At 43.4% G+C, this 19689-nt stretch overlaps 2 protein-coding genes across 9 annotated transcripts in view; one reads left to right on the top strand and one right to left on the bottom strand.

Annotated features, from left to right (window-relative positions):
• Positions 1–386: 386 nt before the first annotated feature.
• Positions 387–6261, top strand: slc5a11 (solute carrier family 5 member 11; the record flags this gene model as incomplete). Its single annotated transcript, XM_080043136.1, has 14 exons — positions 387–416; positions 656–760; positions 864–923; positions 1031–1135; positions 1313–1418; positions 1513–1593; positions 1694–1899; positions 2303–2438; positions 2609–2716; positions 2825–2975; positions 3572–3740; positions 4063–4278; positions 5295–5481; positions 6023–6261. Exons 1-14 carry the CDS (start codon positions 402–404, stop codon positions 6259–6261), a joined length of 1884 nt encoding a protein of 627 aa, XP_079899262.1. The 5' UTR covers positions 387–401.
• Positions 6262–6701: 440 nt separating this feature from the next.
• Positions 6702–19689, bottom strand: part of arhgap17b (Rho GTPase activating protein 17b) — a 23073-nt gene continuing 10085 nt past the window's right edge. The window contains exons 3-21 of one of the 8 annotated variants that reach the window (XM_080043474.1): positions 18839–18943; positions 18144–18220; positions 17490–17601; positions 17045–17121; positions 16754–16856; positions 16335–16403; positions 15935–16016; positions 15159–15286; positions 14343–14454; positions 14174–14255; positions 13955–14035; positions 13401–13514; positions 13197–13288; positions 12702–12840; positions 10697–10818; positions 9988–10407; positions 8984–9044; positions 8712–8757; positions 8067–8137 (exon numbers count right to left, since the gene is read on the bottom strand). In XM_080043474.1, the coding sequence (XP_079899600.1) occupies positions 8986–9044; positions 9988–10407; positions 10697–10818; positions 12702–12840; positions 13197–13288; positions 13401–13514; positions 13955–14035; positions 14174–14255; positions 14343–14454; positions 15159–15286; positions 15935–16016; positions 16335–16403; positions 16754–16856; positions 17045–17121; positions 17490–17601; positions 18144–18220; positions 18839–18943 (1974 nt within the window). In that variant the 3' untranslated portion in view covers positions 8067–8137; positions 8712–8757; positions 8984–8985. Of the gene's footprint in view, positions 9045–9987; positions 10408–10696; positions 10819–12701; positions 12841–13196; positions 13289–13400; positions 13515–13954; positions 14036–14173; positions 14256–14342; positions 14455–15158; positions 15287–15934; positions 16017–16334; positions 16404–16753; positions 16857–17044; positions 17122–17489; positions 17602–18143; positions 18221–18838; positions 18944–19689 lie in introns of all 8 variants that reach the window. The other 7 variants (XM_080043473.1, XR_013845247.1, XM_080043476.1 and 4 more) reach the window with 7 other exon arrangements.

The following is a 19689-nucleotide window of genomic DNA, read 5'->3' as shown; positions in this document are numbered from 1 at the left end:
TACCTTTTTGCGTAATGATTAAATATAATGAGTGTGTGTTGTGGGCTCATGGTGCCCCTCGGCCCTGCAGCCATGTGGGACCTTCTTGTTTGGGTCCATCCTGTTCTTCATCCAACCCTGTCAACTGAACTGGATTAGGAGGACAATGCCTTGAATGGCCAATCATTTAGTAACCAATTAAGGGCTTCAGCTCAATGCAATCAAATATCCCAGAGGTGTGGTGCCAGATTTGATTGCTTGATGCAGCTCTTTGATGGAGCTGTCCTATCACATACTAATGAGTTAAATAACTTTTCTTTTGCGACTGTATCTTTAAAATATTTTTCTTTTTGTCCCCCTCCAAGTCCATGTGGAAGACGAAGCGCAGCACGGTGGATGGATACTTCCTGGCTGGGAAGAACATGACCTGGTGGCCGGTGGGTCAAAGCCTTTAAGGCCAGGACACACCAGCCCGATAATCGAGAGATAAAATAGAGTCCTGCTGCTTTCAATTTGACTTGTGTGTTTTTTTTATCACTGTATGTGTATGATTACCTACTGTAGCACGACCACACCGGAGCCTCTATTTCTATTTAGGTAAAACTTCAAAAAGTCAGATGAACTTTCAAAATGTTCTGCTGTCGATCATAATTCAGACTCTTTTATCTATATTTAGGTGGGCGCCTCGCTGTTTGCCAGTAACATTGGCAGTGGACATTTCATCGGCCTGGCAGGGTCAGGGGCTGCAGCAGGAATTGGGGCCATTGCGTATGAGTTCAACGTAAGAGAGATTGTACTTGTGCTCTCATGACGAGCTAATGTAAAAACAAGGTTGATATGTAGTACTTCAAAGTAGATTTCCCTCCCCCCCCTCCCCCCAACAGGGTATGTTGATGGTGCTGCTGCTCGGATGGCTCTTCCTGCCAATTTATATCTCCTCTGGGGTGAGGCAGCCACACATAATATAAAGTATATAACGCACACACAGCAGTGCACATATGATTTTCTTCATGTATGCCTTCATAATCATCTCTTTTCTCTTCCCCCCCAGGTGATGACCATGCCAGAATATCTGCAGAGGCGCTTCGGTGGTAGAAGAACGCAATTATTTATAGCCGTCCTGTACTTATTTATTTACATCTTCACAAAGATATCGGTATGATGCAAATCCACCGTCACTTTGTACACATTGTTGAAGGCATTTTATTTTGCCCGCTTGATTTGTTTAGAACAAATCCCACCCTCCCCATGTGCTCAAAAACATTTGTCTTTTATATTTTTCCATCTTTCGTGTCTACACCACACGTTTGGCACTGTGCCCGTTCCCGGCCAGGTGGACATGTACGCAGGTGCACTGTTCATTCAGCTCGCCTTACAATGGAACATCTACCTGGCTGTGGTGCTGCTGCTGTCGGTCACTGCTCTCTACACTGTAGCAGGTGAGCCTCTTGCTTTGAAATAAACATAAAGGTATTGTGTTGACTGCCTTGGGTCAGTCTGTCACCTTGACTGGTTGTTGTGTTGTGTTCCCAGGTGGTCTGGCTGCAGTTATTTACACTGATGCTGTTCAGACCGTTATCATGCTGGGAGGATCTCTCGCCCTCATGGGCTACAGTAAGTCCTCTGTGAGATCACACGACTCCCCCTCCCCCCTCACATCACCGGCAATTCATAATCCAGTTGATCTTATCCCCCCTCTGTCCCCCCTGTTGAGGCTTTGCGGAGGTCGGCGGTTGGAATGCTCTGATGGAGGGATACGCCAACGCCATCCCTGCGATCCGCGTGCCCAACTCAACCTGCGGCATCCCTCGAGCTGACGCCTTCCACCTGTTCAGAGACCCTGTGAATTCTGACCTGCCCTGGCCTGGGGTCATCATCGGCATGTCCATCCCCTCCATGTGGTACTGGTGTTCTGACCAGGTAGTAACAAGCAAATAAGAAATAAAAGAATAGAGAATGATTAGGACTGCAGGTGTTATAAAGGGATTGGAAATGGACAACCACGGAGGAGTCTTTACCTGAAAATCCCCATCTTGAGAAATTCAGCATGTTTTGCAGAGAGGATAGAAAAATAGAAAAAGGAGACAGGAATAGCTTTGATGAGCATTTCCTGTTCAGCACTTGTATCTGATTTGTAAACCTTCAGCCACTCTTGATACAGTTTTAAGAGCAAGATAATGATTTCCTTATCCATTGTGATCCACATACAATATGCCCCTCAAAAAACCTAGTTCAATACTGCTGTGCATATCTTAGAATTACTCATTAACAAACTCTCCCCTGGGAGAGAGTGAGAGTCAGCTGTAGCTGTGATTCTCTGCAGGTGATAGTTCAGCGATCCTTGGCTGCTAAGACCCTGACCCATGCAAAAGGTGGCTCACTGCTGGCTGCCTATCTGAAGATTCTGCCTTTCTTTGCCATCATGCTACCCGGCATGATCAGCAGGATACTTTACACCGGTACAGTATGAAATATGTGATTTTGATTAACCAAGACAGGATAATGTGTTAGATGCACACCTAATGTGAGACTGTGTATGATGTCTGTGAAATAGTAATTGACAGTATAAAAGTATTCTAATGGGTTCTGGGTTGAATGATGCTTATGACACACTGTGGATGTTGTGTAGATGATGTGGCGTGTGCCGACCCCGAGTTGTGTAAGCAGATTTGTGGCAACACAGTGGGCTGTTCAGATACGGCCTACGCCAGACTGGTCATGGAGCTGCTGCCTGCAGGTGAGAGACTGTTTCCCCCATGTTACACCTCCTGTCCTGCCTTTTGCTCTCTCTTTTTGTGCCAATCTCTGTGTTATTTTTAGTTTTTTTTGTTTGTTTGCCTTCCAGGGCTGAGAGGTTTGATGATGGCGGTAATGATTGCTGCCCTGATGTCATCTCTCACCTCCATCTTCAACAGCGCCAGCACCATCTTCACCATGGACCTTTGGAAGACTTTCAGATCCCGTGCAACCGAGTGGGAACTTATGATTGTGGGCAGGTATGTGCCCACCTCGGGACAAGCAGATATATAGCCCGCATCAGCAACGTTCAACTTTAAAAGGAAACTCACAAATGTTCCTTCTTTACGAAAAGATAGACCACACTGTCTTCTTTTTCCACTGTGCTCTGAAGTAAATGCTTTATATGTCCTGTAGATATATTTTATTCCCACTCCAAACCATCTGCACTTTAAAAGTAACCACGCATGGCATTATTATTATTATGCACTGCGGATGGAATCATGCACCAAATTGCATATGCAATTATTACATTTCTCTGTCATGCACATCCAAACCATAACCCCTCTTTCCACATATTCCTTAAGTATATTGAATATGACAGATTTCCTTTTCTAGCCTTAACACACACACACACACACACACACACACACACACACACACACACACACACACACACACACACACACACACACACACACACACACACACACACACACACACACACACATACCCTCATAACTGAATGTACAGATGTAGGCTACAGTTTTTCCATCCTGTGTTCAGCGTTCCATATCTTAGCAGAATAGAACCCTTTTAGCATCAGGAGCACTGATATCTCATGTGTCCTGTGCAGGTTGTTTGTGCTGGTGCTGGTGGTGGTGTCTGTACTGTGGATTCCTGTGGTCCAGGCCAGTCAGGGCGGGCAGCTCTTCATCTACATCCAGTCCATCAGCACCTACCTCCAGCCTCCAGTCTCCATCATCTTCCTCATGGGCTGCTTCTGGAAGAGGACCAACGAGAAGGTAAATTTGAAATTTGTCTTTCCGCATATCCCCTCTCAAGTTACCACACTTCGGAGGGGGTCAGAGTGCAGGGTCGGCCGTAGTACAGCGCCCCTGGAGCAGTTTTGGGGTTAAGTGTCTTGCTCACAGGACACAATGGTAGAAATTGTGGCCACTGTAGACGTAATACCAGCCACTACTAGTTTCACAACTAACCTCCTGTATGATGCCGGGGATTGAACCAGCATCCTCATGGACACTGGTCGGCCACCTTTCCTCTAGGCCATCCATGTGACCCATCAAACTGCTCAGATTGATCTAGCCCCTCCCATTTCCCTCCCAGGGTGCATTCTGGGGCCTGGCTATCGGCCTGGTGGTGGGCTGCATCCGCATGCTGTTGGACTTCATTTACCCTGCGCCCCTGTGCTATGAGCAGGATGATAGGCCTACTGTGTTGAAAGACGTCCACTACCTTTATTTCTCTACGATGCTTTCCTTCCTCACCCTGGGGATAGTGGTGGTCGTCAGCCTGATAACAGAGAAGCCCAAACCAGAGCAGGTAAGGGCCACTTTGTCAGTTCTAAAGTGAAGTTTTAGGATGGTTTTCTGAAACACTCAGTGATAGGGTATAGAAACACCTTATATTGGGCCACTGCTTCATGTGGAAATTACGCAAACGTACGCACACACAAATAATACGATGATCTGCTCATTGTAACCAGTGTTATATTTATTCAAGTACTCATTTGAGGTAATTGTACTTGAGTTTTTTCTTTTTGTGCCACTTTTTAAATCTACTCCACTACACTTTATAGACAAATATTGTACTTTAAACTTTTTCTAAAATATTTGACAGATTTAGTTACCTCAACAATGATGTCTATATACGAAATATACCTTTTTAGTTTATGTATATATAAAAAAAAGTAAACTAGCAAGTTTATATGAGTACTGTCAACCATTTTGATTATCACTTATGTAATTTTAGTGGATCCAGTATTCAAATTTCAATTAAACTTTATGAAAACATTTGAATAAACAGTAAAGTGTCTGTATATTTTTGGCTGTAAACAAACATGGCATTTATTTTTGGTAATTGTGACGATATTAGCTCCGCCTCTAATTATAACATCTCTCCATGGCACCACTAGGTGTCAATAACATCTCAATGCTTGAAGGATACATTTGCTATTATATAGCGGGACACTGATTTAAAACAGAATTATTTCTACCTATTTTTGCTGTAATTCACACCAGAACCGCTGTGGGTTAATGACACCTAGTGGTGCCATGGAGAGATGTTATAATCAGAGGCGGAGGTAATATCGTCACAATTACCAAGAAAAATGCCATGTTTGTTTACAGCCAACAATATACAGACTCTTTACTGTATATTCAAATGTTTTCATTGGGCTGTTGAATGCAAACAACACGACAGACAACTAAAAAAATAAATTACATAAGCACAATTATTACACCTTAGTAATATACTATTGCTTCTCAAATGTCTACAGGAGAATAATTCAGATTTTTCCTTCGATATTTTTATACACGTAATTTCTTTTTTTTTCACAGATAAGTCGCCTCACCTGGTTCACTAGGTTTGACCCTGTGGAGCTCACAGAGCAGGTCTTCCCAGTGGAGCCCACAGAGCAGGTCTTCTCAGTGGAGCAGAGCATGAAGGCTTTAGAGGTGATCACCGCTCAGACAAATGGGAAGGAGCAGGAGAGCAGCAATGGAACAGCATGTCATCACAGGAAAGGTGGGTCTCCCTCTGTGTGTCATGTGTGCCATTATACTTTTCCATCTGAGCATTTGTCACTCTTGCCGGTGAACACACACCCTTTTCCTGCTACTCTTCCTGCGTTCCAAATCGCATACCTTTTCTTTTTTTCTATTCTATATACTACATCTGACCATAAAAAATAATCTAGTTAGGATGCAGTATGCTACAATTGGGACATACTTTTACTTATTTATTTCATCATAACATTGCGCCTTGATCTTGCCTCTTGCTTTTATATCCGTCGCATCCCTGGTTGTTTTCAAACGAAACCTCCGTCGATGTAACGTCACTTCTGGTGCACATTGGATTGTGGGTCAGAATCGTTCAGATAGCACACTGTTTTCAACACTAAAAATCTCAGATGGATCTAGTAGACATCCGGGTATTTCTAACCATACTAAATCTGGCCAGAAGAATCGGTACATCCTAAATCTTTTTTTCTACTATACTTAATAGCAGAAAGTATGGGTATTGGAACGCAGCCTAAGTGTTTTTTTTCTTTCTGTCTTCCCTCCAGACTCCTCTTCGGCCTCAGTGTCCAGCAGTGTCCGGAGCCAGTCCAGGCTGATGTCTGCCCTCTTTTGGCTGTGTGGGATGGAGAGACGGAGGGAGGGAGAGGACAACGCAGCGACGCCTCCTCCACCCCAAAAGGTTATCGGTTCTCTGGAGGAAAAGCCACGACTTAGAATGATCGTCAACGCCAACCTCATCATTTGCCTATCAGTAGCTGTCTTTATCATTGGCTACTGGGCTTGACGGGCAGGTTATGGCCACTCTCAATGGACACATGGAGTATGGGCTGGGGGAAGATGGTGTGTATAGATTTTAACGTCACACTATTTGAAAAAAACAGACTGCTGCTTAGCATGTTTTTACATGTACATTGAATCTTATGGAAGAATGTGTTCATTTTTGTTGCACCATTTTACAACATAGATGCCTAAAATCAAGTGTTTTGTGATCGTGGTGACACATATGGAAGGAATGCTAATGTGTCTAATGTCTGCTATGTCTGTGTCTAATTTCTGGATTAAAGCTCAGTATTATTATTAACTTCATTTCAGATGAAAAAACCAAACCTTCTCTGATGACTGATTTAGCTGAGGTCGCTTTCACGCTTTGTATCCGTCTGAGTCAAATAAAAATGAACAATAAAATTGACAAATAACTGACTAGAAGAAAAGCTGACAACGCTGTAAAATGTTGAACAATCTTTAATTATCAAGAGTAATGTTGCATTGTGTGACGCATTAAGCGCAGAAAAGCAATAAGAAAATAATAATAATAATCAAAGAGCTGGAAAAAACACCCCAACAAGCTAAAGAAATCCTCAGCCGAAGTAAATAAAAAATAAAACAAACAGAAGAATTGATCGATTTGGTCATAACTTTCAGCGAGAGTGGGAGTGATCGGTTACACGATATGTATGAAAAAGGCATTCATTGTATTCAAATTGTTATAAAAAAATCCCTTTTTAAAGTTATAAAAGCTAATCTTTGAGCTTTGGAAATCAGGTAAGTTAAAAATCAAAAACAAGGATGGGAAACTTAATAAAATTCTACCTCACTGGAAGGCAAAAGCTCCAGCACATGTGCTGTGGAGAGGACATCACTGGAAGACAACTGCATGATATATTGCACTCTTGCCAACATATTTGGTTCATCGACAAACCTTAACCCAAGCCAGAGCAGCTCTTAAGGTTGTAATTAAATTTCCTTTGGCCCACATCCATTTCTTTGGTCCTTTGCAGCAGCATGTATAGTGCGGTGCTGAAGCGCGTGGCAGTCATTGAAAAAGCCCTTTCACGCTTTCCCAATCACGTTAAGCCAACTGAAACTGACAGATTGGAAAAATAATAAAAGAAAATGCGATTTCCTTTCAGGATAAATAGATCATCTGTGGCTGGCTTACACTCTTAATACCTCCACACAACTGAGCTGCTGCTGAATAAAAAAATTAAGAAAAAAAGTCCTTGTTTTCGGGTCTGACCTGCTGCTAATACCACAATCACAGATTTCTGCTTCGAAAAAAAAAAGGAAAGAATATTCATAGCAATGAAACCTATAGTATCGATAGCAACATAATATAAAACATGTGAAAGCTAAGCACTCTTTGAGTTCAGCTGCGATGTGTTCAGGTTGTATATTTCAGTCCCATTGGCCTCGAGAGTAGCAAGGCTCTGCAGTCCAATCTTAAAATACCCAGCAGTATGTAGGACAAAAGGGGTTTCATGTGAAGTGTAATAGCTGGACTGGAATTGTGTGGTTTGAACCACAGATGGAAGATGAGGTTTCTGGTTTTAGTCTCAGCCATACTGAAGAAAGAGGCAGCCATTTGTTTTTCCCCCTCTGAATAGCAGTCCGGCGTCATGTGAGCGGAGCCTGGGGAGCTGGAGTTTGAGTTACCGGTTGTGATATTTGATCCTAAACATTCAAATCCGTTGTGCAGGAGGAGGATATTTCGATGTTCCCTCTTTCTTTTCACAGCAGGGTGCTCTCTGTGTCGATCAGAGCTTCTATGGGTGGGGCTGGGTTGGAGGCGGGCTCCTGACCTGCAGAGCTCTCCTCTTGTTGGTCCACAATCACCGCGGGGATGTAGGCTCGTCCAATCCCCTTTAGGACCAGGCCTCCTTCTGTTGCGAAACAGTTGGGGGGGGGGTGGCATGTAAATCAGTTTAGACATATCTTGAACTTGAGCTCAAACAATATGCCAAACGTTAAAACGACCACACGTGCGGTTTCAAACTGGGGGCATACTTCTCCCCGAGTTTGAAAGCACACCACCTTTACACACTTAATAAGACACCAAGGATAGGTCTTTCTTTTAAAACTAGTCAATATTTCAGATAGAGTACCAGTTATTGGCACAGTTTTTGGAGAGTATCCTTGATGTGTTAATCTTTTGATGCCACACACTTTCTGTGCACACACACACACAGTTACCACAGGAAAAAAAAACTTTAGCAGGCTTCCACCATCAGCATTGGGGGCTGGTGTGGGAATCACAAGCAGGTTAGTTCTGTAACAGCAGGGTTAAAGCACACACAAATATAAATATCAAACTTACCCAACAATAACACACTTTAAAAGAAAGCAAATGCCTGCACTTTTTTTGTTCCCGAACACACAAACACACACACACACAAACACATGCAGTGGACACAGAAGCAAGGCCAATGCATCAGCCAAATAGATCCTTACCATTACCTGCCTTACAAAGCTCATCTTACAGACAGGCCAGCCGCTCAGACATCTGCAATATTTACACATTTCCTGTCATGCGTTGTGATCACCACAGTGACATATGGAGTGCGTGAGGCACCATGACACAGTGAAACCCAAAAGCCAGAGGACTAAACACAGTGAATGCCCTGAGAGGAAGACCAAATCACTCGACAAACGAGTGACACGGTATCAGCAGAAGACCAGCGAGGGAGTTCAGTCGTTGCAAGGCCGACACAAAGAAATGTTTCTCACACTGTTAAACGGCACCAAAGATGTTTTCCTGTTGATGTTTTATGCTCTGCTGTTCATTTAGGTCTGGAAGACATTTATCAGCTGCAGCATTAAAGTGCGTGAGATAGGCTACACTTGAATTAATAAAAAATAGTAATTATATAATATATTTCAAAATGGGTCATTCTGCATAATTTACTACTGGTATTTTAAGAATATTTTGATGCTAAAACACATGCACTTTTATTGTATTAAGGACTTACTTGAAACAGATATTTCACTTCAGTAGAAGACGTAGACACACCACAGTGTAAAAATACTCTTGAGGACTTCCTCCACCACATGTCCGAAAATGTACTTTCTTTGACTCCCCACTACATTTATTGTACAGCTATAGTTTTTCGTGTTTGTTACTTTGCAGACTTTAATTTTAAATTCTGAACATATGATTTCATTAAAATATGACAACTGTTCATTATTAGCTGCAACTCGACCAGTAATAATAATCTAACACTTACAGTAGCCATACACAAATGGTTACTTTGGTTCATTTTGCTAATAATACTTCTATACTTTTACTTAAGTAGATCTTAAGTAGGTTTTACACAACTTATTCTTGTGGTTGAGTGTTTGTTTATCTGATACTGCTACTTTCAGTTAAGTAAACAAGCTGAATAATTCTTCCACCAAGACCTGTGACTACAGCATCAGGCCTACACACTAGGCCAGATCAAAGATCCTTCTCTATTTGGAGCTACATGTGAGTTTCTCAATCATGTACACAGTAATGCTTCACATGCTATTTTTTTGTAACATTATAAATACACTTTTATTACCATTACTGGATTTATGTTGCCTGGTGTGCCTTTATTTTAAATTAAATAAAAATTTGATTCTACCCTATAATTGGCTTTTTATGCATCGCTGGTTCTATTTATATATAATGAAACGTAACACTATTTCTTATATAATGTACTACTAAAGAAATATTGCAAAAACAAGTTTTGTAAGGAAATTAACTGTTTACCTGTTATGATCTTGGAGGCAGAGCTGCAGATGTCGTTGCCGTCGTCATTGGCTGCAGGCTGTGGGGGCGGAGGCATGTTGGGTCGGGGCTTGGGCTTGGGCGCTGGCCTGGAGGGGCGAGGGAGGGAGCCAGAGTGCTGGTGGAAAGAGAGCGGGTTGGAGGGTGGCCCTTCGTGAGGCGGAGTGTCTGGAGGAGGGGTGGGTGTCCTGGGAGGAGAGGGCTCTGACTCCCCTTGGCTCTGCTGGGCTGGAGGAGGCTGCGGAGGAGGGTGGCTCGGCGCGTGGATAGGGCTGTCTTTGCCCGCATGGCGCCGGGGGGTGATGGTTGGGTGATGGGGGGAGTCGGATCTCTGGCTGTTACCGGGCTGGAAGGAAAAAGGGCTGGCCACTTTGGGCGGGGCTGGGGCCTGCTTCTTGGTGCCTTCAGAGATAAAACAATCAGTACATGATTTGCGAGTTGTACTATTATTTTAATAACATTTTGCACTGGCATTTCGTCCACAATAACCATTGCACTTGAATTTCACTCTGACAAGATTCGGCTTCTTCTCTAAATACTATTTGGAGCATTTACTGTTTGCCCCATACATTCGCCCCAAAATCACACAGGCCCTTAGGAAGTTGAGACCACAAATTCCTTTTACATAGTTACGTAGTACAGCTTTTACAAAACTAATGGTACTAAATAATCAGAATAGGAATTCTCTTACCTCTGCGATGCAGATGTGGACTAGGCCCCCTGGATCCACCCTGAGAGTGGGGGGTTCCTACTGTAAGATGGAGCGAACCATTCCTCTGGGGAGGGGGGGTGGACATGAGCTCACGGGCCGGGCTGCGGACATACAATGAATCCAAATATTAGCCCATCGCCACGTCATCCGTGATTCACATGAAACAAGGAAATGCAAGGACTCATGCAGAACATATAAAACAATCTGCTCATATTTACATTCAAAAGGGACAATTACATTCGATGAAGGTGAGAATCACAATGGGGAATAAACAATACAAAGACAGGTTTAGGGAACAGGATGCAAAATCAGAGAACGAGGATGAACTGAATCTCAGTGATGCGTTACATGCAACATCGCACATTGCCACAGAGTATTCACTCAGACAGATACACTGACAGGCAGGCGGTATACTTAAAACAATTAGGCTTTAATCAAACATCACAACAGGCAGAGGGGAGGATAAAGATTGCCTGCGAACAAAGCATTGCATGATTTCTGCTGCGTTAAATTCCTTATGTGTTAGAAAGAAGCCAAATTAAAAGCTGTGGATGTAATACATGTTATGATTTTCATGACTTATGACCGATACGGTAAAATAAACTCAAAAGACCAATCATACACATGACAAACATAAAAGGGCTAGCCGAGATCCGGATTGGTTGATTGGCTGCGAGCAGGCGGTGGAGTACAGTGGCTACCTCAGCTCGCTCCTCCTTACCTGCTGTCATCTGCGCTGAGCTGGGTTACAACCTGAGGTTTCACTGTGGCTACCTGGACCCCAACACTACCAACACCAACACCACCACCACCACCACTACCAGTCAGGCCAGGCTGCTCGTCCTCTGTAGCCGGGGACGGGGGCTCAGGCTGGGCAGGACCCCCGGCTTCCAGAGGGGGCAGTGGGGGTTGGAAGGTGGGTGAGGCAAGATGTGGCTGCTTTCTATGTACAGTGCTGGTTCTACGGGGAGCGGGCTCCGGCTGTTTGTTAACAGGGCTAGGGAGGGGAGGGGGAGAGGGGAGAGAGTTCAGGAGGGCAAACCACACGCCATCAGACAGAATGACAGAGCAAGAGACAGAAAGAGACAGTCTAAGGGCCTAGACAGATGCTCCATGGTGTTTTGTGCCCCCAACGGAGCCTTCAAGGCAGCGCTGCCTGTAAGGCCCTATCCCCTAACCTTAACCCTAAGCCTAACCTTAACATTAACCAGCCCTGGCTTGAAGGCTCTGTTGGGAGCACAAAACACCAAACACCCAGACAGACAGAGAAGAGGTGGTGCGGGAGACTGAACGAGACACCGCTTCCTGAGTTCAGTGAAACCAGTTCAGAAAGAAGAACCCAAAAAAAGACATAACACCACACGATAGTGACCTTTTTTAAATAGAACAACTTTGAACCGCGACATCTCTGCAGGGACAGAAGAGAGACAGATGCCACACCATACATACAGAAATGCAAAAGAGGAAGCCCACACAAAACATAAAAACCAGCATCCTACTTGTGTGACCTAAGCTTTAATTGGAAACAAAGGAGATAACACAAGGGTACACAACAGTCACAAATTATAGCCTGAGACAAATTGCTATCCCAATGAAACGGAAAAACGTTGTTTGTGTTTCAATGAAAATGAGAAACTGCTGTTTTATCATGTTCAGTACCAAACTTGAGGAAAACATAACGGATTAGCTTAGTTTGAAATGGAATCATAACAGAAATGTGCAAAACAAAAATCCCACAGAACAACATTCCCTTTTTTACTTATCAGCGAGTGGATTCGTGGGAGCTACATTGAACTAGGGCACAGCTTTGAAGTCTAGACAGGGCAGATCTTCAGTGGGGGTTTCAGTGACTGTGATGGACTCATTGGCCACTACATAGAGGGCAGACACCACCGGACCCCTCGAATCCTGCCTGCCCGGTGTCTTGGGACGGGAGGGGAGGGTGAGGGGCAGGCTGAGGCTGAGGTTGGGGCGAGACAGGTACCTGTCTTTACGGGGCGTGTGACTCTCCCCGTCCTGCCCCACCAGGCTGCCGGGGCGCCTCCTGTCCAGGCCGGGTTCAGGGTCTGGGGTGGCAGGGTGGCTGTCCAGCGCGAACATGCCCGACACGTTGAACTCCACCTCTGGAGGGAAGGAGGTGGGACGCATAGAGACAAGAGATCAAAATGAACACCCTACTACTTAACATCAAAAGACTGTGGAATGATCTATAATTTAACTGTTATATTCTGTTTTAGCCACGCTAGCTAGGAAATGTGATGTGTGTGTGTGTGTGTGTGTCTCTGTCGAGTTAGTTTAGCTTTAGTTGTAATACATGCTATAAGTTAATGGTTTGGTGGGCTCAGTTTCTTTCAGAACCTCATAGTTAATTTCACCCCATTTAGTGATTTAATAAAGTTTTATTTTCTTTAGTCAAGAAGACATAACCTCTTATTGGTCCGACATAAAGAACTACTGCAAGTACAACAACATGCTTTACCTTCAGGGAAGAACCAGTCGGCGTGCTGGATAATGGGGTCAATGATGGCGACCACATGGATGGATGTAGCTGCTGCCATCTCTGCCAGCGTCCTGAAAACGACCACAGGCAGACACGGACGGAAAGTAAGATTTATCAACCTAGGTGCCACTCTGTCTTCAGAAAGTTGACATGAATGTGAGGTAACGAGCACAGGGCTCTTACCCTTCAGTCTTTGGCCAGAGCAGGTTGGGCCCAAGGACTATGGCGATGTTGCTGGGAGACATCTTATTAGCCTCGCTGTCCTGAGCCAGTCTAGCCAGAAACTTCACCAGATACCTGAAACATAGACTCCAGTTGCTTTACAAAACCTTCAGAGATGTTCATTGCAGGCCAGGAGGCTAACTGGTGTGGACATGACCGACCAACGAAAATGTATTCTTAAAATGGTTTAACTTGAGGGTTTGGCCTAAGTATGCTTCCTTATTTCTATCTAGGGTCATGACCCAGTACTAGGAACCCTTGACCTAAGCAGAAGTGAGTGCTCCTCTGAGATGTCTAATAAGGTCATCAAAATGACTCTCAGCAGACTAGTGGGATGGGCTTTTATTTTTTCGGACTACTTAAAATGTGCAGTATCAATTGTGAAAGTGAGAAACGGAACAGAAATGAACTCAATACATTCACTTCTCTTGATGTACTTTTAGAAACCATGCTTACGCCAATACAGTGTATTGCATCATTTGAACAGCATACAATAGGGTTGAAGATGCTCTCACCTGAGGTTTGCCTTGTGAGTCTTTGGCATGCGGTCACATGTCACCCACAAAGCCTGAAGCCTCTTGTCAGGGTCAGACACACTGAAAGCACACACACACAATACTTCAATTGTTACATAAGTACCAACATATCTAATGCAAGCTGAGAGCAAGCACTGCTACAGGTGTATGGTTAATGCTTGAGTGTGTTTTTGCACAATATTAAAAGAGTCTTCTTACTTGGAGGCCTGTGTCCACTCATCGTACAGACCAAAAGTCATTAGAGGTTCAGGAAGTTCCCTGAGGTAGGACTTCAGGGCCCCTGTGGATGCAGAAAAAGAAAAGCTAAGAAAAAGATGCTCTGGACCAGATGTTTCATATTGTTGTGGATTTGTAGAGGAGGTTGTACCGGCGACGGCATGGGGATCGGAGTAGAACTCCTCCAGCTGCGAGGTGGAACAGTCCAGCGCTGCTTTGAGCTTCTTCAGTTTGGAAGCACCAGCTGCTATTCTGAAGAGACCCTGTAGAATGATACAAAAATGTAGAGAGAATGACTGAGCAAGGTTTTTTTTTTTTTCGACAGGTGACTAGTTTCCATCTTATAATTAAAGAAGTGAGTCCAGGTCAGTATCAGTAAAACAGAAGTAAAGCATGTGAAAGTGAACCGTCCACTGAATCACTGAGACAGTCCAGGCAGATGTGGCTCTTTCAGGATGAGTAGCAGACACAGACATATGGCAAGGGATTTGTTTTCCTTTACTACAAATGATTTGAACAGTACCTTCTTGGGGAGTGTAGTTATGGTAACATTTAAAGAGAGTATTAGTGAACATACCAAAGGATAACAGACACGCACACACACACACACACACACACACACACACACACACACACACACACACACACACACACACACACACACACACACACACACACACACACACACACACACACACACACACACACACACACACACACACACACACACACACACACACAGCCTATTCCCGCAGCCTCAAGGCCAAACTGACCACAAGTTGGCTTCAGATGTTTGCAGACTGAGAGTGCCATAATTTGAGTCCAAGTGCAGAAGAGTCCATATGACCCACATTTCCTTCTGTGAAGTTTTATGGGTGCAAATCTGTTTCATAAAAAGTGGGGTTGACTTTCGCGTAACTTGCCCTACTTAACCAGTGATTCTCCCTGCTCTCTCCAGCCATCATACCTCCTCCTTCATGCCGGTCTCCAGCAGCATCATGACGCAGGCCTCGATGGGCAGAGCGATCTCACGGTTACTCCTCTTCAGGTGCTCCTCCAGAAGTGTGCCGTACGCTGGCTTCTCCATCCAGGAATCTGGGAGAGAGAGAGAGAGAGAGAGAGAGAGAGAGAGAGAGAGAGAGAGAGAGAGAGAGAGAGAGAGAGAGAGCGAGAGAGAAAGAGAGAGAGAAAGAGAGAGAGGAACATTATAAGTGTCCCTTCACACATCATTGATTGACAATAGTTCTTCTCCTAGTGTGTGTCAACTATTGTTTGAGATAATCGGTGATGAAAATGTAAAATACTCAAAGAAAAAAAATCTTAAAACACCTAATTTAATGCAGAGGAGTAATGGTGTGCGTTGCTGCGGCCACATTGTGAAATTATTTTCCTACATTGAGCTGGGTTTGTTTTGATTGACTTTGTTAGCACTGTCAACCCAACAAGTTATGACAAGACATTCGCAGCAGATGTGTTCTATGGATTTATTAAAAACAATGGCAAAACAGGCTTTTATGAGGAACTAAAAAGGAGATATTTCAAAAGGTCATGTTTTTCTTTACTTGTAACTAGGGGTGCAAGAACAAGAAGAAAAAAAAAGAAAGATAACTAGACAAATATAACTTTGATTTGTAATGTATTTTGTGATTTTATTTTAATCATGGACAGTGAATAAAAAACAGAGGGATTTTAGTAACCCGAAATTAGATTTAACGAATGTCTGTTTCATGTCTTGACATTCACCTTGCTGTATTTGGATAGTCGGTATAGCTGCCTCCAGAGCTGCCAGGGACCTCCTGTGGTAGTCTGCCTGGGACTCTAATAACTGACACACACACACACACACACACACACACACACACACACACACACACACACACACACACACACACACACACACACACACACACACACACACACACACACACACACACACACACACACACACACACACACACACACACACACACACACACACACACACACACACACAGGTCATACACGCAAACCTTTGACATACAGTGAAGCAGGAAATCCATACTGCATAGCAAAACTAATACAGTTACAGTGGAATTGGACCACATTTGTATCACATTTCCATTTTCTAGTTCTGGACTTTCGGGTCAAACTGAGTTGCACTCACCATGACATAGTAGCGTGCGTAATCTCCCTCTTTGGATGCAAAGTTGTACAAGTCTGCAGAGAGCTGGTCCTGTGGGTTGGAAACAAAGAAATATTTCCTTACATGGCAAACGTTATGGCAACTTTAAACCTTCTTTTCATTATGCCGCAGATGAACAACAGATGACAAAGTGATGACCTTTAATGACATGGTCATAATAATGTGCATAGCATGATGTTCCTGATCCACCCCTGGCACAAAGCTTCCTTTGTTCAGTCAGATTCTAAAGATAAAAACCTGATTAAGACAGCCCGGGTAGAATGTGCAGCCATTGGATTTAAATGTGTCTATAAATAATGTATGAATACTGTAATATACCCTTAACTGCAGTGATTGGGAGAGTTTTGAATCGTAGTAAATTAAAAAATTAAAAAATCTACCTTGCATATTTCTACTTTATTAAGAGCCTCGTCCATCTCGTCTTTGAGCGAATCGGTCTTGGATGCCATGGCCTGGTTGTTGGACCTGCTTGCCTGGTACCACCTGCACGCCAAGAAATGTACACACTTCAGTTTGAGTTTTGATTTGGTCATTTTTTTACATTATAAAAGATGATGTAAGATTTACATCAACAGTCACACCCCTTTAAAAAATCCTTAACACATAAAATAAAATAAAAAATAAAAGCTTTATAAACCACTACATTTGAAATAGACTATGAGCCGGTGTACCTGGTCTTGGCCGAGTCATAGTCCAGAACCAGCTTGGCCAGCTGTTTCCTCTGTTTAAGTATGTTGGGAATCTCCAGCTGTGAGAGAAACAGTGTGTATCATGAATACAGCATGAGTCCACATGCACCTTATAGTCAGCAGAGCACTGAGGGTTACACCTTTCCCATGAGACCATTTGGCCGATATGAATCATGCGGAACGGCAATAGAACATAGAATGATGCCAAAGACCATGTTGAATTTAGCACAATCATGAGACGAATCACACAAACACAGTATTCAGGGATCCTGTGCTGGCTAAACAGAATGTTTAAGTCAATAGTACTTCGGGAAAAGAGTTAACCTCTGAAGCCACAAATATGCAAATGCACACCATACAATACAGACACAGGCAGGTTATAAATGATTGCTGCAGTATGAAGTGATTTGTATTTATTTATTATTACCTCTGCCAGCTGGTTGAGAGGATCCAGGATGTCTCTCTCAATCTGGACTTCATGCTGCATCAGTTCACCCGCTAACCTGTTCTCAGCTTCCCCGCATACGTCCATCATCTTTCTGCACACACAGAGGAGATAGACAAATATGATCGTTATCACTACATTTCTCCAAGCGTAATGGTAACGTTACAGAAACCCCTCCTTGTTCCTTTCATTAAATGTATCACTTTTATTATTGAATTGTGGTTCATTGGGTTGAATTTACTATTGTGACAGGATGGTAGGATGGCCAGGGGTGGTAGGATGGCCTAGAATAGGAAAGGTGTCTGACCAGTAAACATGAGCTTGCTGGTTGGATCCCCGGCACCAGACAGAAGGGTGTTAGTTGTAAAACAAGTAGTGGCTGGTATTACGTCTACGGTGCCCACAATCTCTACCATTGTGTCCTTGAGTAAGACACTTAACACCAAAACTGCTCCAGGGGCGCTGTACTACGGCTGACCCTGCGCTCTGACCCCCTCTGATGTAACCATTGTAATGTAACCAATTACTAATAAAGTAACTTAACTTAACTTAACAGAGAGATGCGTATTGCTCTGACATACTGCTGAAATTAGTCTTGCATGCGACATAATCTTGTAGTCAACTTTTGCAGCTCACCCAATCAGACTCTCGTCTCCCAGCTGGGTGCCTCCCTCCTGCATGGCCTGGGACAGCGTTGTCAGAGGCAGCCTTTTCTGCAAGCAGGCCAGCAGATAAAAGGTTAGCATACTTAAAAATATGTGGTGAACAAACAGCCAAAAAGATGACCTGATGATTAGCTAGTGGCATGTCTAAAAAGTTACATAAATAGTCAAATAAAGTAACAAATAAACACTAATTTTGTCAGACTTTTGTCTATCTGTCTGTGTGTGTGTGTGTGTGTGTGTGTGTGTGTGTGTGTGTGTGTGTGTGTGTGTGTGTGTGTGTTTTCTGTGTATTTGTGTGTGACTGTGGAAAGTCTGTGATGCAGTTCAAGTGTAGCTGGCAGGAGGCCAGTGCTGAATATTTTTCTCCTGAGTCTCTCTCCCATATCGCTGCGTTACATAAGAGGAGATGATGTGTGTTCACGGCACAAGATAGCAGGTCCTTGCTGATACAAATAATCATGTCTCAGTGATCCACCCTTTCTGCTACGTCTCTCTTTGAGGGAATCTGACGGCACCATAGAAACCCTGACTTTGTAGCAGCAGGTTGCTAAACATGCTGAGATAATAAGATAAGGTTATGACATGCCCGTTCAGAGTAGCGGGTGCTAACAAAGTGCAGCTGTTGAAATGAAAGAACAGAAAAGACATAGGGTTATTATTACTCACATGTCTTTTCTCTGTGTCTGTTCCCAGTTGACCCTGCAGACAGGACACCAGCCGCTTGTGTGTGTTGTGAGACACCAAGCGCACCAGCTCCATCCGCCTTTCGATCTGTGAGTACACATAAGACACACAACATGTAAGAGAAAGGCCAGTACACACGCGACCACACACACACACACACACACGCAAACACAGCAAATCAAAATCAAAACACACTGCACCAGGGCACGTCCATCTCTTAACCCTCAATCTTTCCTTTGTTGTTGAAAGATGACAGAAGATACTGTTTGTCTAGCTCCTTCTCTGCAGCCTGCACTGTAAGAACAGGCAGCGCTAGCAGCCAGATGGAAGCAATCATGGCAGATAAGTAGCACAGACTGATGGAGTGTGTAGTCTTTAAAGGGAACAGGGAAAACTCCCTCGTTTTTGGACATATGAAGAGATATTATCAAGCAGAAAAGATAAATTATTCTGACTGCAGAACCTCAAGTGGTCTGATGTACTTCAACAGCAATTATTTTAAACTTTTAACCCCCATCATGTACACTTGATGTTACCATTTTCATCCCAATTCAAGTAGTAGTTGTGCAAATTGCATGCATTGCTATATAGGCCGGTAAGTCATTTTAGATAGTAATGCCAAAGCCTCCTGGGGCAGATTTTGATTTGTGATGTCAGGTTATATACAGTATATCATAATTGACTTGACTTGATAATGCACGCTGATAAAACATTTTCTGGAAAAAGTATAATAAAGATAATACAATAATATAACAACCACTCAGTTTATGACAATCTAATGATATATATGCAAAAAAAAATCACATTGAAAATGTCTAAATCATATAATAAGT

Source organism: Ammodytes marinus (assembly GCF_949987685.1).
Source record: "Ammodytes marinus genome assembly, chromosome: 16".
NCBI classification, from domain to species: Eukaryota; Metazoa; Chordata; class Actinopteri; order Uranoscopiformes; family Ammodytidae; genus Ammodytes; species Ammodytes marinus.
The sequence above is the reverse complement of the archived record's forward strand: the minus strand, read 5'-3'. Positions and strand labels throughout refer to the sequence as shown.